General features: G+C 47.6%; 1 protein-coding gene across 4 annotated transcripts in view; it reads right to left on the bottom strand.

Annotated features, from left to right (window-relative positions):
• FRMD4A (FERM domain containing 4A) overlaps nt 1-26,749 on the bottom strand; it is a 342,837-nt gene that overhangs the window by 95,280 nt on the left and 220,808 nt on the right. For all 4 annotated transcript variants that reach the window (XM_062210863.1, XM_062210861.1, XM_062210860.1 and 1 more), the window contains exons 5-7: nt 24,507-24,591; nt 12,027-12,083; nt 11,085-11,107 (exon numbers count right to left, since the gene is read on the bottom strand). In XM_062210863.1, coding sequence (XP_062066847.1) covers nt 11,085-11,107; nt 12,027-12,083; nt 24,507-24,591 — 165 coding nt within the window. The remainder of the gene's footprint in view (nt 1-11,084; nt 11,108-12,026; nt 12,084-24,506; nt 24,592-26,749) is intronic.

The following is a 26,749-nucleotide window of genomic DNA, read 5'->3' as shown; positions in this document are numbered from 1 at the left end:
CTGGTATTGAGAGACTGCTTTCCTATTCTGCTCCACCAAGGATCCCCGGTGCCTCAACTGGGGTTGCAAAAGCTCATCACAGGGAGACCTGCATCTGGCCCAGCGCTTCTATCCTGCACCACTGTAGCAGCTTTTGTGCTGCTCAAAAAGCAAGGCAAACAGTGGCCAGCAGGTTGCTGAGCCATAGCAGCAAGGGCACAGGAGTTCAGCAAATAAATAAGTATGAAGGAAGGAAGAAACACTGAAGACACAAATGGGAGCTCCTGAAGCATTGGATGGCGAACACCCTAACGTTAGCCCATGCTGCTAACTGGAAGACGAATGGTTCTGTGAGTCCTCGGCAGAAAAACACTGCTACCACCAACAATCAGCAGCCCCACGCTGGGTACCAAGAGCCAATGGGGAGCTCCATCTCATGGCACGTATGTGGTGACAAAGAAAGGCATGGATGTTTGGTGACATTATCGCTGAAGCCAGAAAGGGCTTCTTTCAATGCACTGATCGATGACGACCGTGCTGTTTGTGAACCCTGGCTTCCAACAACCAACCAAGAGGAGACGCAACTTAACGACCGTTTGAAAGACTACATCTGAGTACTTGCACTACCTGAACCTAAGGGGTAAGGCAAAGGGGTTTGTTAGTTAATAATCAATAAGATGAAGGTATGGAACATCTGCTCCTACACAAAGTGCTGTAAGGGATATGAAACAATGATGAGACCTAGCCCTTATGCAAAAGATGTTCAGAGTTGGCCTTGGGGGCGGGAAAAGAGTTGTGCATACGAAGGCACTTGACCTTGTGGGCAGTGTTTGATCATGTCAGTCCAAACCACAAATTCTAAGGCTCAGAGGAAAGAAAAGGGCTCTGGGGACTCGGGTGCAAGAACAGGATCTTGAGGAGACCCCGAATGAAGAAAAGGCCAGGGACATTGCCCTCCTCCGCAATGGAAGAAAGCCAAGCCACGGGGGCCACATAAGGTGGACTGCAGAGACCAATAGGACTGCACGGCACACAAGGGGTAACACTGAAGGGAAAGGAGGGGGAGGCACAGAATTATGAGCACCACTGATGTCAGGCTCGCAGGGTTCCCGCTGACCCAGGAGGCAACAGGAGAGCCACTGGAGGTTTTCAAACAGGTGGGCTCCTCGTGTTTAGGAAGATCCAATTCCCAAGTACGACTGGGGATTTTTAGTCCCATGCGCTCAAGACATAGTTCAGGCAAACACTCAGTTCACCAAATGCCTGAGAGCCCACGGTGCCGAATTTTTGGGTCTCTTCTCCCTGTTCAGTTCCCTGAGAACAGGGAGCTGATTCACAGGTCCAAGGGCACCTAGAGCAATATCTTCAGGACCCAAAGGCGCTTTTATCAGACAGACTTTCATTGGCTGAAACTACCCGAAAGGTAATTAGCAGCTCCTCTATGGAGCTGAAACTTGAGCTACTCCCACTCATCACATCTGAAGTCTATTTGGGGAAGGAAGGCTCTCCAGGAAGGGATGGTTTTACCCACCCAACACGTGTTTGTTGGCAAACAAGTGCCCCTGATGACAGCCCCAGGTCTGACTCCCTTGCTGGGTTGTCTAGTTCTCCTCCAGGGCAAGGCTACACAGGAAAACACAATAGAACTCACCAAGGCGTGAAGCCCATCCAAAGCCATTAGTTTCTGGAAGGGATCTATGGCTCTTAATCCTTCCCAAAGGGCCAGCACATAGAAATTTCTATTTGCCTTTCCGATGTTTGTAAACATCTACGGTAACTTAGAAGTGTCCAGCCGCGCCAGGCTCTGTAGCTGTAATCACAAAGCCACCCTAAGGGGAGATGCTGTCATTCTGCCCCCAAAGATGTGCAAAGCTGAGGCCTAACCAATGTGCCAGAGGTCCTGAGTTTCCTTTCTCAAGGTCTCCCAACCTGATGTTCTCCCCAGAGTTCAGAGCACCTGATAGATGCCAACTTATAGAACACTTTTAAACAGTTTACTCTATTGTCTTGGTCCATGTTTAAAAATAAATAAATAAAGGTCTCTTGGAGAGCCAGCTACTAAGCTGAGAATAAAATTCAAGTCTTATTTTTAATATTAATCCAATTTTATTCAAAACTTCTAAGTAGCTATGAATGTTGCCCTCTTCTTCACCCCACTCAAAAAAAAGTTACCATGTCAGTGCTGTGTGGATCTTTGATTTAGGGGAGGTTTTGAGGTGATGCCCCTGTCTTCTATTGCCTGTCCTGCTCGTAAGACATGGGAAGAATGGTCTACTGGGGACAAATGAAGATTTATAGCAATACATCAAACAAGGAATTTTCCACAATGAACAACAACACCAATCTTAACCAAGTTATCACAAAGTAAAGAAATAAAAATTTAACTTGAGAGCAAGTGGGTCAAAATCTGCAATGTGTTTCACTTTCCTTTATAAAACTAGGAAGTAACTTTTCCAGGAAATTCCTTTAGGGTCAACGAGACATCCGTAATATGTAGGGGAACCCTCGATGGCATATGAATGGGGCAAATGCAAAGGTTTGCGGAATCTGGAGCGCAAACTGTAGACCTTCTCTGAAGGTTTTGGAGTCTCCTCATAGGCTTAGTGAGGGAGACTTCTTAAACCAGGGGCTGTGACCCGCTCTGGAACAAGAACAACAGAGCAGTACACCCACAGAGCTACATGAGTGGAACGTACGGGAATAACTGAACACTCAGGAGTGGTAATAATAAGCTGGCGTCCGGATGACTCCTCCGTATTTTATTAGCATCTCATGAAGGTCAAGTTCCCAGAGAAGGTAGCTCATCACTAAAATCCCTAACATGCAATTCTAAGGTCTGCAAAGGCCAAAGTAACACACTTTTCATAAACGTTTAGCAGCAAACCTAGGCTTTGACTGGAGATGATGTCTGACCCCTCTCTGTCTCACGCGTGTGAACATTCATGTTCCGGTGCAGTAGTGCTGATGGGTTTGATTCCAGATGTTGCCCCAGACCCTGCCCAGGGTGGAAGGGAACACATGGTACCGGCACCGAGTCACCTGTCCTCAAACCTGGAAACACTGGAATCCTGAATTTTGCACTGTGGACCTGTGTTCCTTTATTCAGTCATACAACAAACCCAGGCAACTCCGAGGCAGATGAAGAACAGAAGTTACAGATTTTTTCATTCTTGCTGATTTTTTTTTTTTTTTTTTTGACAGGCAGAGTGGACAGTGAGAGAGAGACAGAGAGAAAGGTCTTCCTTTTGCCGGTGGTTCACCCTCCAATGGCCGCCGCGGTAGGCGCGCTGCGGCCGGCGCACCGCGCTGATCCGATGGCAGGAGCCAGGTGCTTATCCTGGTCTCCCATGGGGTGCAGGACCCAAGGACTTGGGCCATCCTCCACTGCACTCCCTGGCCACAGCAGAGAGCTGGCCTGGAATTGGGGCAACCGGGACAGGATCCGGCGCCCTGACCAGGACTAGAAGGATTAGCCTAGTGAGCCGCGGCGCCAGCCCATTCTTGCTGATCTTTAAAAACCATCAGGAAACAGTATCTTTTCCCTTCCTTTCTCCCCTCCTCTCCCTCTCCTAATTCTTTCGTGAAGCTCCAGTTACAACATGGAAAATGGGAACCCTTGCCTATCTCCTCCCTATCACATACTACTTCTCCAGGTACGCAGGGAAGGCTTGGTGAAGCTGATGGCCCCAGTGATGCAAGGGATTTGCATCATGGGAACACATCTCCTCTGCCTGTGAAACGCCTCCTGCCATCGCACTTGACCTTCTGCCACCACTGCATTCGGCCATTTGCAGAACATGAGAAGCACGGGATTCTGGATTTTGGACATGTGTCATGGATAAATATGTCATAAATATGTCCAACTTCTCAGCTGAACTGAGGGGCAAAACCAGAAACACGTTTAGGAATCGTGTGCCTGTATTCCTGTCGCTAATTGTTAGGTGATGGAACTAAAGATTTCTTTCTTGATGAGTGAGGCTGGTTTCCTAGTGTGGGAGGGAAGTTCTGTGCATTTTCTAACTTAGCTGTAAGCAGGTAAAACTCAAAACAAGCTTTGAAAAAAATGGAAAACAAGCTTTGAAAAAAATGGTTCACAAGTGTGTAATTTCAGGCAAACAGTTTTACTTGAACAGCCCAAGAAGAAACAACTGATTAACTTTCTATACTACCACCCTTTAGAATGGAAATCCCAACCCTGAAAACCTGAGGCACAGCCATACTCCTGGCTATTCACAGTTAACTTCAAATCTCAGAACCTGGTATTAAATAAATGCTTAACAAAAGAAGGAAGCTGTCATAATACACAATTTCCTTCTTTATACCTAAAAATTCCTATAGGATTTGGAGAATATCATCTTGCAAAAATCCCCATCCAGATGCTTTCTTGATGCTTTGAAAATGGAAATCACACACTTGCGAGTGCAAATGGACTGTTGTGTACAAACAAAGCTTTCAGCAATGGTTTCTAACTTTGCCACGTGAACGTTTTGCTTTGAGTGTTCAGATTCGCTTTCTTTCAAAAGCTCTCGCTGGCATGAAACATTACAGCTGCTCCCAAATTAGTCATGGTCCTCAAAACCATTTTAAAATCATGGGAAAACTCCACACATCCTTCTACTTTTTTTTTTCTTTTTTACTGAATTAATATATAAGAATTATACTGGCTTCAAATCTTCCTGCAAAACCTCTTTGTTTGGGCCAACAGGTGTGTTTAAAATGTCACAAATAACTATTTCTAAGAAGTTTACAACAGGAAAATTTCCCAAGTTTAAGCTGAAAGGCGGTGTTTGGTGGAAGCTGTGTTCTATTTTTTCACTGTCTAAAAAACTCAGTAAACCTCTCAACACAGGATCAGTGACAGCTGTTTTCTTTCAAGTGGCCAATTAAAAAATTGTAGGAAAATAATACCCGAAATGATCAAATAGTGTAATAATGATTTAAAACTGAGCTTACTTAGAATTGGAATAATAAAACTATTTATGTAAGTGCAAAGTAAAGACATCTGTAGACCAGGAGTTGTGAAGTTTACACTCATCAACTTCTAGTGCTGTCTGCTAACCAGGCAAGAAAATACAACTTTGTCTTCTTTGTAAAGACAGCATTTGATACAAGTGTTTAATTTACTTTAAAAGAAAAAAAAGTCTTCTAGAAGGAAATCAGCTCTTTGCCTTTCTTGCTGATTTTCTAAAATTCTTCCTTTAACCTATGAGGGCTTAAAAGGCATCCACTGGCCTGACCAAAACAAAAACAAAAACACTAACTTAGCAAACCTGGAACTGTGATACCAGTAAGCCAAGTTAATTCACAACTAAAGTGCAGAACACATTTCCTAACAAAGGGAAGAAAAACAAGAGGGCAGGTGTTTTTTTTTTTTTTTTTTTTTGGTCACAAACTTTTTTTTCTCTTGAGACTAGTGGTCATACAGTCCCATGGTTTATGGGAGATGAAATATTTACGTCTTTTGCCCTCACAGCTCCCCCAGAGACCTAAGAACATGTGGGCTGTGGAAATTAATGGGAATTTCTCAGCATAAAGAAATATTCCAACTCGTCTGTGAAAATGAGGGTGAAAATCAATTTCTCTGGTTAACGGAGGAGAGATTTTTTTTTCCTATTGATTGAGCCATTCATTGCTCTAGTCCTTAAAGTGGATTAAAAAAAAAAAAAAAGAAACGGAATTAGAAACTTGCAGATTGATACCTCAGGGAAGCAAGATTTCTTACCAACCACGAAACCCTGAGAAGCTGACAGTCTCTCATTTGGACTAGCACTTAATTTTGTACAGATGTCGCACACACTGGCCCCAAAGCTTTCAATCAAATCCTCACTTCTTCCCTCACGGCTGTGTTTATTTGGAATAGTGAGCCTTCCATCACCCCTGTCACCCGTCACGGGCACTGAACAGAGTCTACCAGGCGGGTGCAATTGGCGCACAGGTCTTTACGCAGAAAGTCTCCAACGCCTGCCTCTTTCAGGTGCTGTCTGCTTGCTGGTCCCAGGAAACTGCACCCTGGGAGAATCCTGTTTTAGTGATTAGCATCCGTACATCCGGTCCAGCAGATGGCTCCGGCTAACACAGCCTCACTGATCTGGTTTCAATAAATCTTGTTAACCGAAAAAAAAAAAATTCTACATAACGGATGTCTTTTACCAGTCGCTGTTAAGGGATGGATGATTCTTTCTATCAAAGATAGTGTGACTTTGGCATTTGAGATTTGTACTGTTCAGCATCAAGTACTTTTAAATGACTTTACCAGTTTTGCAAAATGAGTCGCAAAAAACAAAACAAAACAAACAAACAAAAAAAACCAATGAGGTCCATGTTGAGAAAGATCAGAAGGGCTGACAGAAGTTGAAAAGCAAGGTAAGGAGATGGGTCGCAGGGTTTCCTGGTAAGGTCTTACAAGAGAACAAAAGCAGAAACAAAGAAAAGCAAGGTCTTGTATGGAACACACAGCTTAGTACAGTGTAGCGCTAAATATTTTATTAAATTAAATTAGCATATAACTAGAAAAATGGTGGATGGCCTGTCAGTTGATTCAAATTGGGTATTCTCCGCACCGACCTTTTAAAGGAAGAAAATATTCATTTTCTACAGTAACTCAAGGCTTTTTAAACGATGTAAAAAAAAAAAAAAAAAAAACAGAAAAATGAGTGTTTGGCACTCAGAGCACGCCAGCGTTCAGGTTACGTAAAGTCTGTTGGATCATACGTGGTGTCTGCTGCTCGACTTGTGGCCCGCAGTGACGGTCAAACGAGGACTTTCTGTCTCTGCCTCATGTTGGCCCCTCTGCCTCGTGCCTGTGTACACACCCTGGGGTGCCCTGCGACCAGCGGTAGCTATTCTGCTGTCCCACAAATGCCAACTCCACTCACTGCCTGACTGTTGACAGACATGAGCTGTTTCACACCAGGGAAGTGAAATAAGACAACGATGCTGCGCACAGGAAAATCGTATCAAGGGGCGAAAATATTATGTTTAGATAAAGCTGTTTCCTAAACCTTTAGCGACGTCCGATAAATCTGTCCCCCGTACAGCAGAGTACAGCCATGTGTGGCACCAGTGTCCTAGCGCAGACAGTATACACATCTATCTATAGCTCAGGCATCTGCTTGCAGCCATGCTAAACCCAACACTGTACCGGAGAGCTTGCTAAAACAGGGAAGTGAGCATGGCCATGAACAGGAAAAGGAGTTGTGTAAGAATGCTCCTTTAGGGATCTGCTGAGCAGGAAGAGAACCCCAGAAAAGCAAGCAAGCGCCTGTGGGTTTCACGAGAAAGAGAAGTGGCGACCCTGGGGTGCCCTTACAGCTCTCTTTCCATCAGCACTCCGACTTCTCTCTTTTGAAAATAACAACCCCCTTTCTCTTGTGCTTCGAGAAACTTGCTCAGATAATTGGTAGATTTTTTATACTTGTTCCACATAAATGTAATATCCCTATAGTCACTGAAACGTAAACATACAGGGTAATAGCATCCTGGGCAAAACAGCCTTTTTAGCAAGTTATGGATTTAGGGCCCCTCAGGCTATGAAAAAGTTACTTTGCTTTCTGTGTGTGATCATTAATTCAAAAGGTTGGGGCTGGCGCCATGGTTCACTTGGTTAATCCTCCGCCTGCGGCGCTGGCATCCCATATGGGCACAGGGTTCTAGTCCCGCTTGCTCCTCTTCCAAGTCCAGCTCTCTGCTGTGGCCCGGGAGGGCAGTGGAGGGTGGCCCAGGCGCTTGGGTCCCTGCACCTGGATGGGAGACCAGGAGGAGGCACCTGGCTCCTGGCTTCAGATCGGCGCAGCGCACTGGCCATACCTGCCATTTGGGGGGTGAACCAATAGAAGAAAGACCTTTCTCTCGGTCTCTCTCTCTCACTGTCTAACTCTGCCTGTCAAAAAAAAAAAAAAAAAAAGGTTATTTGGGGGATGGCATTGTAGTGCCGTGGGTGAAGGTGTCCCTCCTGCAATGCTGGCCCCCCACGTGGGAGTACTGCAGTCAAGCCCCAGAAGCCGTGTCTCTGAATCAGCTCCCTGCTAACCCACCTGGGGAAGCAGCAGAGGATGGACCAAGTACCTGTACCCCTGCTACCCACAGGGAGACCCAGATAGAGCTCTGGACTCCTGGCTTCAGCCTGGACCATCCTGGCCATTTCAGAAGTCAAACAGAGGAAGATCTCTCTCGCTCTCTCTCTGTCTCCTTTCTCTCTCTGTCTCTCCATTACTCTGCCTTTCAAAATATTTTTTTTTTTTTTGGAAAAAGGTAATTTGATGCCCTAGATCTTAGAATATCTCAGAATTAGTCCCTAGGCTGTGATTTTCTACATACAAATGTTGCACTGAATGAAACATTGTCAGGCCATAGAAGCAATACTTCTGTTACCTATTTTAATTGCTCCTTTCTCATGACCTTAATTTGGTAGAGGAATTTGGGGATCTATGTGGAGGTACAGATTTCTGGAGCCCTCCAGAAGCAGCTGTCCCCAGGGCTCTCTGTGTCCTACACTGACCTCTTATTTTACTGACGTCATTTTTATTACATGTGCAAGGCATGTCGATAAGTCAAAGCCATTCAGTTAAATACAACTAAGGCTGTACAGTCACATACTGACTGTTCATGCTGCTAGGACAGCTTCCGACAACTCTACATTGGGAGAATGGGACTTGTAGCACGCCTGACATGCAACCACCAAAACAAATGCGATCAACTTCTGTGCTTGGCGGGAAGAGACGCGCACCCACAGAGGACTGAGAATTACTTCTGTTACCCCAGAACTCCAGGTGACTTTCTCTGGACCGCCAAAGAGAATTTTACTCACCACAGGCCAGCTGCAGCAAACGGGGTTTATCAGGGATCCCCACGGAACACATCACCCCACCTTCCGTGTGACCTTCCCCTCCCCTGAGAGCTCTTTCTCTCCCCAACAGCTGCTCTTGCAAACAACCTGCTAGGCAGCGCTCAGATAAATGAAGCCCACGCAGGACCCTTTCTATCTTCAATCCAGCCAACAGGCTGGCACTCCTCAAGCTCATTACGGGGCCAGGAACTGCTGCAGGGCCAGGCCTGCACTTCCTCCTCCCTGGCAAAGCCTGTGGCCCCGCGTTCCCAGGATCTGTGGGGCCAGATCACACCAGCCCCAGTGCACATTCCATCCTGTCAGGGCACCCGCAAAAATAAATAACATTTACAGCGGAGTTTGGAGCTTGTGAAAAGCAAAGGGAGAAGAAAGTATCTTCAGAGTGAGTAGACAAGACACTGGAATCCACTGGATTTGTGGGTTTTAAACCATTTTTCAAGGGACACTAGAAATCTTTGTAAGGAGATATAGACTTGTGCTTATCAAAACCCCAAACTCCAACCCCAAATTATGGTCATGACAAAGTAAGTTATAATAAAAGGAAGTAACAAAGTAAAAGTTTCTCTGGCCTGAAAACAGCTCAGTGGAGGAATTTGGTAAGTGGCTGCTGGCCACCTAGAAAGTTCAAGGTCGCCAGCTAAGGTTCCTTCTGGTCATTCATTACCTACTCAGAAATGTGACTACCTCTGCTTTGTACAAAAGGCCTGGGGAGCCCAAACAAAGGGGACCCAGAGGTTTCCTTAGGCAAATATGTGCAAACTGAGCTGACTTTTAGATCAGGGACAAACCTACTGGTCACATCCAGTCCTCTGCTTGTTTTTGTATGGCCCGTGAATTAAGAATGGCTTTTACTTTTTGAAATCATGTGTGTGCATGCGTGTGTGTGTGTGTGTGTGTCGGGGGGTGGGAATCAAAGGAAGAATATTTTGAGATATTTATAAAAAACTCAAAGTTCCACATCCATCGAGTTTTATTGGAACACAAATACGCTCATTCATGTACCTGTCATGTGTGGCTGCTTCAGTACTTAAGAAGAGCTGAGTAACTGTGACCCAGACCACGTGGCCTGCAAAAGCCAACATACAGACCATCGGGTCCTTACACAAGCAGTTTGTCAACCTCGGTTTCAGACTGTGAAAGAATGTTTGCTTTTGCTGAGATACCTGACCAGGAGCATCCGCTCCAGGCTTTGCTGGAAAATCTCACAAGGCACAGGGAGAACAGAGAGAGAAGGTGGTCTTAAGACTTTAGAAAGCAGTGCCTACACTTGATAAAGAAGGCAAAGGCAGGAAGGTCATCAACTAAGGTAGTCTGGACTGCACTTACAGGTGCAATCCCCCAGAGCACTGGGAAACACACACACACACACACACACGTTCCTTGGTGGAGCAGAGTATGATGGTTTCATCTTCATACCAATTTATCAACTGCCTCTTGATGGTTCAGAATTGTATGCCTTGACCCTCTGCCTACTCTCTTGCCTACAAGCCTTGAATCTTAAGAAGGTGCTAGTCTAGATTTTCCTCAGAGGAGTCTGACATAGAATAGTGTCTGCCCTGGAGCACAGGTCTCCTGGCGATGGCCACTCGGGAAGGCTTAGGTGATGACTGGGAGAGACAGCTGGGTGTCAGCCTTGCTGGCCAACGGGCAGTGCTTACTGCAATGAATGACAAGTGTCAAGCCTGCGGTTCTATAGGGCTGTTAAAGCCGTTCTCAGGTTCCCACTAGGTAAGTCTGCTTTATGTTTCCTCTGCATTCTGAGAAAGAAGGAAAAAAGAAGTTGTTTTTTTTTTAAACTTTCATGAACGAAACTACCCTATGGGCTGTGGTATTTTTGTCTTCTCGGGGTCAGGGACTAAACCGAGACAAAAAAAAAGAAAAAAAAAGAGAAAAGAACAGATGTGCGCATACTTGCTGGGATTGTCAGGCTGTCTGCAGCCACATTTGCCCCATAGCAGTAATTCAGGCTCCCAGGAGGAAGCAGGCGACCAACCCAGCAAACCTCAGGACAATGGCCGTGGGGGACACCGGCCTCTGATCTCAGCGTCTTAGAGACCTCACGGTTTGGAGTTAGTGCAGAATTTCCCCTTTGCTAAGACCCTGTGTCTGCATGAGTTGACTATTTTTGAGAGCCCCTAATAAATAATTGAGTAGACTGTCTTTCTACCAAGGACAAGTTGAACAGTTTCTTTCAGAAGAGGAGCAACAGAATATATGTTTAACCAAAAAAAAAAAAAAAAAAAAAGTTGTGCAAACTCACCTGGAAAAATCTCCCTTTGCCTCCTATAAGAGAAAAAAATTCAACATGAGTGAAACACACTAATCCAGAGTTACCAACTTGAAAGTAATTCTATGGTCAGGGCCACTTCCCCAGTGAATGAGCTAAGTTTAATGAGCTAAGTTTAACTGTGGACTGCTAACCTGCTGTGCCCCTATTTTCCACAGGAATATAAATAAAGGGGAGCTGGTGCACCTGCTACCCAAACATCACATCTGAAATTAAACTTCTGAAAGTCATAGATGAAGAAAGTGACTCCACAATGACAAAATACAAGATTCCGCCTCTAGGCTCTGGTCTAACTTGTTCCAGGTTAAAAATTCAGAATCTAAACAAGTAGCCGGAAGAAACCTCTATTTCTTGTGCCACTTGTTGCTGTGTTTGGTATTATGCGCTATTTCCCAATTATACCAAGGATTCCAGAGCCTGGGGCCACAGAAACTTCAGTGCTCTTGCATAATGCCGTGAACAGAGCAGTTTTGTTCCCTGAACATTTGTTGCAAGGATATATTAATGATATCACTTCAACTCACCTTGCCATTCTTACAGCTAATACTCTGTAATTTTTTTTTTTTGCTAACATCCTTTTCTTTTTGTTTCTAGGGGGTCATGAAGCTGACCCTTTGATGATCAATTCTAGCTATTCTCTTGGCTCCAAGTGAGGAAACAGGGCCTTTCTCCTAGGCTCAGGTCAGACATACAACTTGCCTTTACAGAGTTGGGTGGTCCCAGAATTCTGTAAAATGAGAAGCCCCTATTTACTGCCATGGTCTCACTGATCCTGGCAGCTCTTCCCAACCTGTGGCTAGAAAACATTCAGCTGACCAAAGACAGAGAAGGCTATGGGCCATGCACGGAAAGTCTCACTTCTTCTTCCTTCTGTGTATGGCCTTGGGTTATAGAGAAGAGGAGGGAGCCACTTACCTGTAAGATATAGGAAGCTAATTCAAACACCACTTCACTGTCGACGTCAATAAGCTCCTGGAAGGGAAAACCAGCAAGGAAGGGTCAGCTTGTTCCTGATCGACGACTCCTCTCGACTTCCTGGAGACCCCAGACACCTGCAGTCCCTGAAGCCGCTGCTCGGAATCCCCTGGTCTCACACACTTACTGACATCGTTTTTTATAGCTCTTGGCCGGAAGGGGCGGTGGTCCTAGACCTACACGGCCATCTTCAAGGCCTTATCTTCAAATCTGGATGAGAAATTAAGGGGTGGGCCAGTTCCCAGATGTCCACAAACCGGACAGACTTCATTCATCACTAGAGCTTGGCTACCACCAGGACTGACTGCATTATCTTTGAAAGCGTGATTTCAGAACGAGTAGCAAGGTTTTGTTGAAAGAAAAGCCATAATAGGATTGTGACCCTTTTTTTTTTTTTTTGACAGGCAGAGTGGACAGTGAGAGAGAGAGACAGAGAGAAAGGTCTTCCTTTGCTGTTGGTTCACCTCCAATGGCCGCTGCGGCGGGCACACCACGCTGATCCGATGGCAGGAGCCAGGTGCTTATCCTGGTCTCCCATGGGCTGCAGGGCCCAAGCACTTGGGCCATCCTCCACTGCACTCCCTGGCCACAGCAGAGAGCTGGCCTGGAAGAGGGGCAACCGGGACAGAATCCGGTGCCCCGACCGGGACTAGAACCCGGTGTGCCGGCGCCGCAAGGCGGAGGATTAGCCTGTTGAGCCGCGGCGCCGGTTTAGGATTGTGACTCTTTAAAGAAGAATTAAAATCAAAATTAAAAAGAGAGTTCTTAGGTTTCCTGGCCACCGTCCTTTCACACCCTCAGCAGTTCAATGTAGCTCATGGCTACCATGCTGTCAGCACAGGTAAGAATTCCCATCACTGAGAAAGTTCTCCTGCTCAGCAACGTTATAAAGTCTAAGTCAAAAATACTTCTGCCCTACTAGTGTTTCTCCCCAGTATTTAATTGTAATCCAGGGAAAACGGTCTTCAAAGAATACAAACCTCCATTTGGTTTTGGAAAAAAACCCAATATACATTTTTCCTCCCCAAAATGTATCTAGTTTGTAATGTTTCTTTAAGCAGATTTATTGAGGTATAATTAAAAGTAAAAAAAAAAAAACCTGTACATTTAATGTATGCAATTTGATGAATTCAGATGTACATATATTTGTGATACTGTCCATGAAATCAAGGTAATAAATATATCTGTCACCTCCGGAAGTTTTCTTGTGTGTGTGTGTGCCTGTTGTGTGTGTGTGTGTGGTAAAAACATTTCACATGATCTATCCTCTTAATAGACTTACACATGCACATCATTATATCATCACTCATCATTATATCATCACTCATCATTATACATCACTCATAGGCTAAGTGACAAAGGGAATCCAGGAAGCAGCAGGCAATACTAATACATTAATTTAGGGTATGCTGTTCTTCTGTTGTTGTCCTTAAGTACAAATGTCTGTCTCTACAAGAGCAGTTCAAACAATTCATGGGAAAGCACAATTAAAGGTAAGTTTATGTTGGTGTAAGAATTTTTAAAACACACACACACACACAAGGGGTCTTTGAAAAGTTCATGAAAATAATGCATGCCACAAAAAAAGCTATGCATAGACTCCAGGATTTGTTTTTAAAGCTTTACTTATTTATTTGAAAGGCAGAGTTACAGAGTGGGGAGGGGAGAGGGAGAGGGAAGGGGGAAAGGAAGAGGGGGAGAGACAGATCTTCCACCTGCTGGTTCACTCCTCAAATAGCCCCAAGAGCCAGAGCTAGGCCAGGTTGCAGCCAGGAGCCAGGAACTTCATCTGGGTCTCCCAAGGTGGCAGGGGCTCGAGAGCTTGGGCCATATCTGCTGCCCAGGCGCATTAGCAGAGTGGAGCAGCCGGGACTCAAACCAGCACTCATGGGATGCCAGTGTTGCAGGTGGCAGTGGCTGAAGCCCCAAGCCACCCCATCAGCTCTAGATTTCAGAAATTTTTGCACCAACATACACTTTATTTTATTTTTCTGGGAGCCTATAGTGAGTGAATGCATGATAGAAAGAGCCAGGAGAGATTTAGAAAGCAGTTTTCCCAGCCCTCTGCTTTTCTTGAGAAGGGAAATCCAAAAACATTAAGGACTTGCCCAGCATCAAAGGGCCTTCACAGCAGTTGTGGGCTGGAAACAGCCCCCAATCTCTTATCCATTGTGTGTCTCAGTTTTGGCCAATGTACGCTCAAGAGCAATAGCTCTACATAATCCAAGTCAGCTTAAGGGGAAAAAGCTTTCCAACGGACTTATAAACCACACTCGAATGCATCGAGTTAGGGGACTGCCCATAGTTGGCCCCTGTAATTCACAGCAAGCAAGCCTCCAAGTATATCTTGGAGGAGGGCTATCATTTAGGCTCCTTGGGGCCTGAGGATTTCCAAGGCGGATAATTATGCTTCCCAGACCAGCCACCTGAGAAGTGCAGGCTAAGAGATGTAACAGGAACACGTGGGAGAACGGGGGACAGCCATTCTTTGTGTGTGACCAGCCGAGAGCTCCCTGGCTGCGATAATTGATACAGACTGTCACTGCTGGGATGCGGAAGAATGTTTGGAATTGCAGACCTGGGATTACCAGGTCCCATTGGAATGTAAATCATTTAACAGCGCACGAATGATTTAACAGAAACTCTGGAGCGCCAGGGTTTCCACAATGGATCTTTTCTGCTCTCGCCACGTCAATCTCATTCCCAGTGCTGGGCTTCCTGGATGCATTCCTGGGGTCCCCCCTAGTGTTATTGGAACTGTGTGCTCTCCTGTCAAACATTTACCCCTACAGGGCAGCACGCGGCCAATGATGGCTAATGGTTAACATCCCCCAAGAAGCTTATCTACTGTGCAACTCAAACCCAACCAGCAGAAAGTAGCTTTCGGTTAGGCGGGAACACAGGTCTTGATTGACTATTTGATTCATCTGGTAAAATAAAATGCCCTACTCGTTGGGGGGTGGGGTTGCAGGGGCAGAGCCCAAGGAGGAAGGTCTTTTATTTTACACAGTCCATTACATGTTTGAGGGATTGGTGGTGAATATTAACTGTAATGCAGGACTAGCCACAGCAAAGCTGCCATCAATGCACCATTCAATGTCTAACCTGTTTCACGCACCTTCTCTCCCCCACGTAACTGTCCCCAGGGTAAGTAGGGGCCAGCACTTTTACCTGGGGGGGGGGGGAGTTTCCACCTTCCCTGACCTTGCCCATCTCCCAGGGAAGGCATCAAAACCAACCAGAGCCAAAACGTGGCCAGGAGGAGGGCCAAGGACGAATGAACGAAGCGTTCCAGGCACTGCACACACTTCACACCTGCAACTTCCGATTTAAGAGAGAGCTGCATCATCACTTCTTTGCCCAAGCCCTGATGCCTCTTGCTCATAATACTGCTTCTTCCTTTGAATCTCGCCCTCTTTGGTGATCTGAGATTTCACTGTGATAGAATATGGCTCTCAACTTTGTGCCCACGCCACACATTTCCCATTGCACTTCACAACCTGGACACCGAGCTCCCCGCCGAGGGTTGGGAGATATTTCCAGGGATCCTCTTGTCAAAAGGTGCTGCCATCCAACAGGGAAAATGCATCTATCTTTTTTCTCATCTGACTTCTCTGGCAGCTTCTCTCACGTGTTTCTGCTCAAGCAGAGACAATGAACTGAGCGAGAGCCTCTGGAGTGCATGCAAACACATCCCAGACCATCCTGGGGCTCCGGGCTTTCTCCTTGACCGAAGACAAAGTGGGGAAGGAGGAGAGGGAGCAGGAGACTCTTCACAAAAGATGGATGGGCAGCTACCAGCTGCAGAAGCTGGCGGGGCCAGTCAGTCCTCTGTGCTCCGGCAGCCCGCAGCCCTGCACTGGAGCCCCCAGCGCTCTCAGACCCAGGTGAGGCTAGGCTGCAACAGGGGTGTTTGCTGAGCTACATCTGGCCTAGGACTCTGCTGGATGGGTCATCATTCTGTCCTGAGACCTGCTGGCAAGGGGAAGAGTCTGGCGGAAGAGAATGGGAAATCTTGGCTACCTGCACACTGTGGGCATCTGTTTTCCTTATTCAGGAACCATGTGTGCTGCTTCCTTTGATCTTTGAAAAATGGCACGGACACACAAGGTGGCCAGCTGCAGGTGTGTGTGTGTGTGTGTGTTCATGCTCCAAGCATGCGCTCAGCATTTTTCCACCCCAGGTGACGATGTAGGGAAAGGAAGAGGCTCAAGGTCACTGATGGGCTGCACAGTGGTTAACGATCTTCTTAGAACGATTTCCATCTGGGGGCCCGCTGGTGTTCCGAACCAACAGCCCCATGAGACCTCCCAGATGTTCTCCAACAGCCCAAGAGCTGCAGGGCCTCTTGGCTCTGAGGGCCCTGGTGGTGGTCGTTACACTCTTAATGGAAAACGTTCCTGCCTGGTCAGGAACTGTGGCATAAGATGGCTGATTTATGGACACACAGTAGGCTCAGAAGACTCTGGTGAGGATGACTTCCGCGTAGTCCACTCAGAAACACTTTCAGGGTCTTCCGAACGAATTTTTACCAATTGTTCGCTACTATTCTTTTTTAAAATTTATTTTTTTAGCTTTACATTTTTATTTATTTGGAAGGCAAAGTTTTACACATAGAACGAGAGAGAGAGACTCTTCCATCCTCTGGTTTATGCCCCAGAGACTGCAACAGCCCCCATGATCACGTGGGCCAATGACCCCTGGTAATGAACCCCCTTCTGTGGATCTATATCCTGCTGGTTCTGTCTCTCCGGAGAACCCTAAGCCAGTGCATGCCATCAAAGTAGGTCACGGTGCCCACACTCAGTCCAGCTCGCTGCCTGTCCTCTTGCCGCTGTGTGAGCTGTCATGCCTCATTGCACAACCCATCCAAACGACACAAAGCTGCCCTGGGCAAACAGGGGCTGCGGTGCAGGGTAAGACTGACAGGATCTTGCACAACTCCTCCTCTTTCTTAGTCCTCTGCCAGGTTTTCAGGAGTCAAGTCACTTCATGTCTGTCTCCCGCCACTCACTGAGCTGTGACTCGTTCTGATGATCGGGGTTTCTCTTACCGTCCACTGCACGCAGCCTCTATGACGGCCCCCATGGGATCTCTGTTTTAGACCTCTTGGCACAGCCAAGACGATGGGTCAGTGTGGCTGCTCCTGGAAAGCTGAAAGGTAGATCCCTCTCTGTCCTCCCGCAGGTCACAAGCATGAGTCCCGGGCCAACCACACCGAGAGATGGGACTCGCTCTGTGAGGCAGAAGCTGATGATTATGTTGGCTCTGCAGTGCCGTGGGATTGTGCTCTTGGCTTTGTTTCCCCCACCTACAGATGAGGTGACTTCATCTCCTCACTTACGAAGCCCTCAGAAGAGCTTCGATAAAGACCATGGACGTGAATATCCACAGGAGTGACTGCATTTAGACCTAAGTGGCACAGTGGCCCAAGGATAATCATTTCAACCTACTGGTGAAGTTCCCAGGCCAATGCAGACAGCTTGGAAAAGGAGGCTCAGCAAGACCTCCCCACCCTTCCCCACCCCGTCCCCATCAGCATACATGAAGCAGGAATTTGGGGCTTTTTCTTTTCTATCATGATCTGCTCTCAGGGCATGCGTGCGCGGCCCCCTAACCTTGGTGATTTCCAGGAAATGTGCAAATCCTGGCTCCCTGGAATTGGAAAGCAAACATTCAAAACTGTTTTCTGAGCACTGGGCCTGCATCTAGTACAGTGATGGCTTATGGAAGGCGACTGTAAAATCCACTTGGAAAAATGCCGAAGCCAGTGTCTTCCCCAGCCCCAAGAAGCTGTCTTCAGATGGCAGCCATGGGTCCCGTGACCTTTGTTTTCACTGATGCACAAGACAAGTCTAAAGGTGAAGTGTAATTTCAATGCCATGAACAGACTTAAAGAGCAAGTGATCAGTTATTTCAGGCCAGGGCAAGATTCAGCAGTTACAACATGAGACTCCTAAGTGCACATCTGGTTACTCTGTCCAGCCACTCACATCAGGGAACTCAAATCAAGGCAGTATCAAATTGCTCCTCCCTGGAAGTAAATGGAAATAGAAGGTTTTCAACATCAGCACCAAGATTTTCAAAAATCTCTCTTGTATGTAAGGAAGACTGGGGGCTGGAGCTAAGATTTCTTTATTTCCCAGATAACTTTAGGATCGATCACTGGGAGAATCCTTGCAAACAGATGTTATCATTTTGGAATCCAGCTGTTTGCAAGGCTCTGGGGAATGAGTACGAAGACTAGCTGCTGTCAGAGGTTCCATTCTGCCAGTGCAGAGCTCAGAGCAGCCTGCAGCATCCGCACGCACTCAATCGCTCCCGTCTCCCACGACAAGCCCGCTGCCTCCTACGGGGGCCGACAGATGGGCCGCTTCCCTTGACAACAGGAGCCACATCTGAAGACAGAGGAGACCTGGCAGAACGAGCCTGGGAGGAGAGGTCTGCATCCTCACGGGTCTCCCCGCAAGGGACACGCAACACCCCAGACAGGCTTCCCAGGGGCCTTTCCCACAGCAGCCACCTTGGTCGTAAGCTTCCTTTGCACTGGCCACCTGTCACCCTGGTGACAGCAATGCTATTGGGCCACATGGGTGCTCAGGGACACCCTTCTACTTCTTCCTGCTCCACTCGAGTGGACAATCACAGGCCCAGCCAGTGAGGCCATATAGGGGGTGAACCAGCGGATGGATGATTCTCTCTCTCTCTCTCTCTCCCTCTCTCCCTCTCTCCCTCTCTCCCTCTCCCTCTCTTTCTCCCCAACTCTGCCTTTCAAATAAATACAAAAAATCTTAAAAAAAGAAAGCAGCAGGAGGCCATGCCCAGATTCACAGGAGCTCCAGAAAGAGAGAGCAGGGAGAACAGGGTAGACAACATCAGAGAGAATACAAAGACTCTTCCAGACTAAAAAAGGATACAGGTCTCCAGAGCAAAAGCACCTGTGGGATACTCAGCATGATGACTTAGCGAGACCCACCACAGGCACCCGATTCTGAAGCTCCAGATGGACAGGTGAGAGAGAGGAGACCCTGATGGATCCCAGTGCGGTGGGAGGGGCTGGCACCTACAGTGGCCAGGATGGTGGGCTTGTCTACAACACCTTTGACGTTCTGAGAGAAACCTCCGTTCTGGTCGGATATGAGGGCAGGATGAAGACTTTCAGACATGCAAGAACCCAACCACTGCACTTCCCCCAGGGGCTTTCTCTGGGTGTCCGGGAGGATGTGCTCCAGCAAAACAATGGTGTAAAACAAACAAACCAGGCAGACTCCGGATGCAGAGAACCAAGGGCCCCACAGAGAGCTGGGGCCAGGAAAGACCCAGCTGGGGAAGCGACATCTTGGGGGAGAGCCGCCAGGGTGACAACAGGGATGAGGGAGGGCTCTAAGAGGGAGAAACAGCAGCAGTGGCGGCAGCAGAGGCAACCAGAAAAAAAACAGAGAGGGGCCCTGGCTGATGAATTATCTAGTACACTTGATTCCTATGCATTTGGGAGCTTTTAGAAAGAAAGTGAAGGGTACACAGACACTAAGCAAATAAAAGCTACGCGCTTACCCCCTTCAGGCAGAACACTGTCTGAGAAAGGAACCACAACCGTAGGATATCACTAGAATTCGTCATAGCAATGTTCTGCTGATGACCGTGCTACCATCGTACTGGAGGACACAGGGAATGGGCAAGTGTGGGTGGTTTTATGGGACTCCCTAATCCTTGCCTATGGTTACAGGAACTCAATAAATCTAAAGTGGAGAAACCACGGAGTTATTGCCTTGTGTCAATCATTTAGAAAAACACAAGACAAATACTAGAAGAAACAGCTGCCATGGTTCAAAATGGCACAACTTGGGTGGCAGGTGGTGGTGGTGGGGTCTTCTGGAATCACGTGACTTTTGTGCACCATACCTTACATTGATGAAGGTGAATATCAGTACTTTTTAAGGTGAATGAAACAGGAAAGAAGCAGGAATAGGCATGCAGCTTATAGCACCTGAACACCCAGGATTCTATGCACTGTGGGGATCACTCCCGGGAGACAGGGAGGAGGCTCAGGCTGGGTAGGCAAAGCTCTGGTTTCCCCGCCATGACTGGCTCAGGGCTGGCCCTGCCCACTGGGCTTGCCAAGGTGGTGGCAGTGTGGGTGGCAGAAAGAAAGCTACGGCCAAGAGAAACAACTGGGTCTGAATCCAAGTTGCTAATAACATCTTGCTGAGTCATCTCAGGGTCCTGTGATACCTCTGTCTAATCCAAAAGGAAGATGGAGCTTGGAGACAGTGGAGGACTCCATGCATGCTGCATTTACCCAGTGTCAGAGCTGGGAAGGGCACCCGAGTGTGTCCAACAGCAGAAGTCAGACTCCTGGTTGCTCCTGCACAGCCTCCCTACACGGCCTCCCACCCTCTTTACGTATTTAGTATTTACGGCCATGTGAAACAGGTTACACCCGGCTCTTCAACCTCTGCCGGTCCTCTGCCTTTCCTGAGTTAAGCCACCTACCCTCTCTGAACACCAGCTTTCTCCTCTGGAAAGCTCAGGATTCCTGTTCCGCTTCACTCGGAGGTTGAAGGCTCCAAATGATAATACATACAGAGGAAGGAAATTCAGTAAACACTAAATGTCAAGCTAGGCAAATGCGAATATTAGTTTTGATCCCTGAGGCTCCTACACAAATGTCAGAGAGCATCCTTGGATCATTTTTCATGGTTCTGATGACCAAGCCTGAGTGCAGAGTTCTGGAAGGACTTTCTCCACCCGGGTCAGCAGGCAGTGGATGCTGTCCGCTCCAACAGCACCCTCACCTCCAACGTGGTAAGTCTGTAATACTTGGTTCTGTGGATTTATCTTCCTTTCTTCTTTTCCAGGAATCTCAAGAGCACTCAGCGTCCATGAAGTCCTGCTCCAGGTCAGCATTAACCATCTTAGGGAGAAACCGTTCCCTCTCCCTTAACCCCCTGTCTATACAAGTTCCCCAGGGGTGGGGCAACTCTTATGTGACTAGAGAATGATTTCACGGGTTCAAGGACTGTCCAGACATTCACTTTGCTGCCCGAGTCTGCCACCTGGTGGACAGTGCTCACTTTACATGTCTGAACTTCACATCCGTGAGAAACCACAACCCATAGATCCTCTTACAGTTTGTGAGGTATTAAGGCTGGTTCTATTATTCCCACTCAATAGAGAGAAAATGAGGGCTTTTGGAGAGAAAGGAATTTTCAAGTATCTGGAACTGCATTTAGTGATTTTTTTCTTCATTTGGCAAAAGTAAGAAGTACTGTCGTGAGGGTGCTCTGGGTCGAAGCCCAGTTTATATCCTGGCTCAGAAATTGCCACCAGGTGAGGCTTTGCACAGATCACAGGGAATATGTCCACTGCTGGGCCACCCATAATTCTGAATTTTTGCACTTGGAGAAACTCTGTGCAATGAATCTGCTCAAGTACTTCCAGAAGGGAAGGTGGTGGCTCAGAGAACATTTCAGCTTGCTCTTGCTCTCTCTCTCTCTCTCTCTCTCTCTCTCTCCTATCTGTGTGTGTTTAAGTGTGGCAGGTTGTCATGATCCCCAGGCTTCTTAATGTTTTGTTAAAAATGAAAATAGAGGCTGAAAGACCTCCTTAGACTCTTTGGGGTCCACCCACTGGCCACTTTACCAACAGGTGTACTAGGCTTTAGTTCTCTGTGCTTCACGGGCAACCTCCACTCTAAGGAGACGCTGCTCTCCAGGGAGCAGCACACCTCCCCGCAGCTGAGCCCAGCAATCTGGAGTCAGGCCACTTGCTCCAATGCAGACTGATGCCACCATTCATTAGACAGGTGACTCTGGGTGAATCTCACCTAGCCTCATCTTCCTCATTGGGAAAACAGGGATACAAGGCAGTATTCATTTCAAAAGGTGCCTGAAGATTCGCACAAAGCATCAGCCCTAAGCCCACTGCAGGTTTTCACCTGTTCTGCTCTGTTCTTGCAAATAGGCAGATCTATGTTGAGGGCTGCATCCCTGAGTCACAACGTGTGTTATGGTTTAGATGTGATTTGGCCCTCAGAGGCTCCTGTCCTGGAAGCTTGGCCCCAGGGTAGGGGTGCTGAGGTGGAAGGAACTGTGGGGGTGGTGATTAGGTCCTGGGGGTTTTCGCTTGTGAATGGATGGATGCTGGCCTTGCAGGGAGGGCTGCAGCTCTAAGGATTGAATTTGTTCTCCGACAGCAGGTTGCTTTGAAGCCACGCCGTGTTCTGCACCCAGTCTCATCTGCACACACCCCTCCTGCCACTGTGATGTCATCTGTCACAAGGCCCTGGCCAGAGCTGAGCAGATGCTGGTGTCATGCTGTTAATATTCCAGAACCGTGAGCCAAGTAAACCTCTAACAGCCACAGGTATTTTGTTATAGCAGCAGAAAATGGATTAAGACAATGCGCACATTGGGGTTGGCCAGTGGAGTGGGGGTTTCCTATAAACATGTTCCCCCAGTAGTGGCTCTCAGTCAGGTGAGGTTCTACAAGCCCCTCTCCCTCAAGAGAGGTGTGGGTGCAGCAGAATGATACGTGGGCTTTTGGGGGTTATCCAATGAAAGGAAACACTACACGCACACAAGGGGAGTTGGATGCTGTGCAAGCAACTAAATCAGTTAAGAACTGTCTGCCAAGTAGGTGCTTTTCCAGAGAAGATGCACACATGGCCAACGAGCACATGAGATGTTTAACACCGAGAGGAGTCCTTGTGTTGCAGGAGGTCCGGGGTCGGTGTTAGAGGAGTAGGGCAGGAGGGGCATGCGGCTCCAGTCACGGGTCTGCGTCTTGTCCAGGAGAGATGCGGCGGATTCTTCTCTGCACCAGAGCCTTCAGGAATGGCACAGCTCTCACGTAGCAGCTCTCTGTGCAACGGCCCTCTTCTCTGCCAGATCCGCTGAGGTGTGTCTCGTGACCATGGAGAATGAGGCACACGGACAAGGAAGTAGTGAGCAGAGCTTGGAGGCCTGCCCCCAGCTGCATCTCAAGACTGCCTGGCTTGGACTTTTATCTGTTTCTAAGGCAAGAAGTTCTCCCTGATTGGTGGAGGTGTATGCTAATGAGATGTCCTACGTGAACCAATCAGAGGACTGACACTGAAGTATCCTGTTTTGCACAGAAGTATGCAGAGTGCTCAAACCAGGTCAGTGCAGCAGAAGCAACAACATCTGAAGATTACATGGTATATGTTTCTCCCGTGTCCCCCCTCCCTCAGGGCTCCTGGAGGGTTATGTCACCTGCTTCTTCTTCCCTAGGTCATTCCTTTCCTTTCCAGGGGGTCCCTAGAATCCCTATCAATCAGGGAAATACAAGTCAAAACCACAATCAGGTGATACGTCACATCCATTAGGATGGTTATTATTTAAAAAAGAAAAACAACAACAGAAAAAGAGTAAGTGTTGGTGAGGATGTGGAACTGGGATGCTTGTGCACTGTTAGTGGGAACATAAAACGGTGCAGCTGCTATGGAAGACAGTATGAGGCTCCTCAAAAAAGGAAAGGCAGAATTATCACATGATCCAGCAATTTCCTTCCTGGGCACCTACCAAACGCAACTGAAAGCAGGGCCTCGGGGAGGTATCTGTGAATCCCTGCACATAGCAGCATTAGTCACAATAACCAAAGGTGGAAACAGACAAGGGGGTTAAAGAAGATGTCTGTCGACACATGATGGAATACTATTTGACTGTGAAGAAGAAAGGCATTCAGATACACGCTACCTTGGGGACACAATGCTAAGTGAAGTGAACCAGACACAAATGACAAGTACCCTACGATTCCACTTATCCAAGGGACTTGGAATAAATGTGAAGAGACAGAAAGTGGAATGGTGGCTGCTAAGGAATGAAGGGACGGTGAGGGCGGATTAGGAATTACTGTTTGATGGGTGTAAGATTTCAGATTTGCAAAGCAAAGAGTTCTAGAGATGGACTGTGGTGATGGTTGGGTAACAACGTGAAATATACCGAATGCCACTGAGCTGCAGACCTACAAGTGACTCTGATGGCAAATTTCTGGGTATTTTACCATGAAAGAAAACTGTCACACTGAAATTACTACTAGCATTTTTCTTTAGGGCTGATGCTGGCAAGCCATATAAAAAAAAGTCAATACATTTTTTTTGGTTTTAAGGAGTTCACTCACATTTGCCATGCCTAAGTTGACAGTACACCGGCCATACTTGTAATAAGGTTAAAAAGCACCTCCCCCAGAAGCAGAAACAGACGGAAGGGATGGAAAGAAGCCACATTACAGAGCCGCTGCCTTCTGGTTCCAGAAGTTTCCACTTGCCCACAGTCATCAATGTACAAATTACTTCTAATCAACAGCATCACCCTGTGGCCCGTGGTCTGGTTCTCTCCCAGCTTCAGATGAGAGTTCCAGATTCCAGTGCCAACCAGGGCAGGAGGACGAGGCTCTTACCTTGTAGATACAGGACTTGGCGTTCAGGAAGAAGAGCTCGATGGTGGCATTGTCCTTCAGGTAGGAAATGCTCTCTATGTAGAACCTGGGAAAAGAAAAACAGAATGTGAACCACAGGGTCGGCCGGTCCTGCGAGCTACACAGAGAGACCCTCTAGAGCTACACAGCTTGGGACGAGGCACGGAGCTCCCAATCCTAAAGGAAGGAAAGAAAAAGACACCATCAATGCTCTTCCCGTGGTTCCTGTTGGAAGGCACGCTGTGTACAGCCGGTTAGGATGCCACGCCCGACAGCCCTCCTGGTAGCAGAAGAACCAGGCCTGCTTTCCACCTGCTGGAGCCGACTCCAACCAGACCATCTGCACTTTCTTTTCCCCTACCTCCTTGCCAATTTTCAACAGTGTTATTTGTTTTCATCATATGGCTTTTTGGAAGTAATCTTTGTCCAGTTGGATTTTTTTCCCTAGATTGTTTCTTCTGCTTCATCAGGTAAGGGGCGCAAGGTCCCATTTCTCTTTGAAATGACGACCGCCTGTCTTCCTGAAGGTGGCGAGGCAGGATTCGGTCTCCGCACACCCAGAGCACTGTGCTAAGTGTTCTTCACAATGGATGTCTACCCACAAGTGGATGTCTACCCACGTGGAGCTCACCGATGTTGTTAAGATCAAACACACTTATGTTAGATGTTCCTTTACACATTGACTTGGGAGATTATCGAATGCCTTAGGTAATGTACTGTCTCAGGGTGGGCTGCACTGACGGGGGTGGGGGTTGGCATGGCAAACATAGATGGGGATGGCTGAAACACAGCTGGAGGGAAGTAGACTCAGTGGGTGGCAGTGACACCCTTAGGCTGGGCCAGGGGGACGCGGGGTGCTTGGCTCTTGGAAACTGGGTAGATCAAGAGAGCGTAGAAGGAGAAATGAGAAGAAACAAGTACTATCACCTTCTAGAACATTCTTACAATCTGACATGGCTAGAACCCATGGCAGGCAGGGCAGGGGGAGCTGAAGACCAGCTCTGGGATACCCTCGCACTGGGCTGCAGCTTCCCATGACTTGGTCGATGGCCCTCTACCTACTCATTCTGAAATACCACAAATGGATCCAAACAATTTGTTGGCCAAAAGAAGCAGCCACCATGGAAGGAGATAAACAGAACATATCTGCAGGCTAGGTTAAGCCCACAGCCCACCAGTTTGCAACCTTTTGTCTACAGCCTAAATGATTAGCGTCTTCTATCAATTTTCAGGTGTTATTAATGTACTAGAGTCATTTCGGTTTGCTAGTGGATCTGGACTAATTCAGTTATTAATTGTCTCAATCAACAGATAGTAGCTGTACGGTTACCCTCACATCCCGGTCTGCAATATTTCCAGAGATGACAAAATGGTCCTCCTACTTTGCTGAGCCTAGGAGTGGCTTGATTGGCTGGCTGCTAGCCACGCCCACCACATCCCCAGAGCATCCAGACCCTGTTTTTGGAACAGGTGTCTCAGGCCACAGAGGTCTCCATCTAGGGTGTGCAAGGTCTCAGAGGGACTATAATGTTGTACAACTTTCAGCCAGCTAATAATGGAAACCAAAATGCAGAAGCAAAGCCATTTAAATCTGATTTCATTTTAAAACACCTCCATTTTAGATCCTTTACGAGGGGCCTTTGGCGACAGGTAGCCAGAATAGTCAAATAAATAACAGTGGGAGAGAGGGAACAATGGGAGGAAGGGACAGAGAGGGGAGGAAAGGACAGAGAGGGCAGGGAGGGATAAAGACAATGGGATAAAGACATGTGGTGGTACTTTAAATAGATGCCATTTCACACCCTGCAGATTTAGGCTCCAAGTTATGAAGGGGCCAGAGTGGTTGTCAACCTCAGGGCCCTCTGCGGTGACCCTGGTGTTGGGTACAGAGGGGCAGCACTGTTCCCATGACTGCCCAAGGTAATGAGGATGGGGCTAATGGACCCCAGGTAATGATCCTGGATATGAACATTAAGGCCCCATATCTTGGAATTTCATGTCACCCAACAATCCCTTGGCAACCTGCAGCTGTGCCCATCCCGGACGCATCTTGCTCCGGGTCTTGTTCAAGCTACTTGGTGAAGACTCCTCCATATTCTAGGTGGGTCCTTCTGGTCGGCCCAGGAGCTCCACGCAGGGAGCTCTGCTCCCCCTCTCTCCCTGCCCTGGGCCACGGTCCAGGAACTTCCTGCTTACTCAGATTTCCTTCCTCCCAGGCTGCCAAC

This window comes from Lepus europaeus, chromosome 14 (assembly GCF_033115175.1).
Source record: "Lepus europaeus isolate LE1 chromosome 14, mLepTim1.pri, whole genome shotgun sequence".
NCBI lineage: Eukaryota > Metazoa > Chordata > Mammalia > Lagomorpha > Leporidae > Lepus > Lepus europaeus.
The sequence above is the reverse complement of the archived record's forward strand: the minus strand, read 5'-3'. Positions and strand labels throughout refer to the sequence as shown.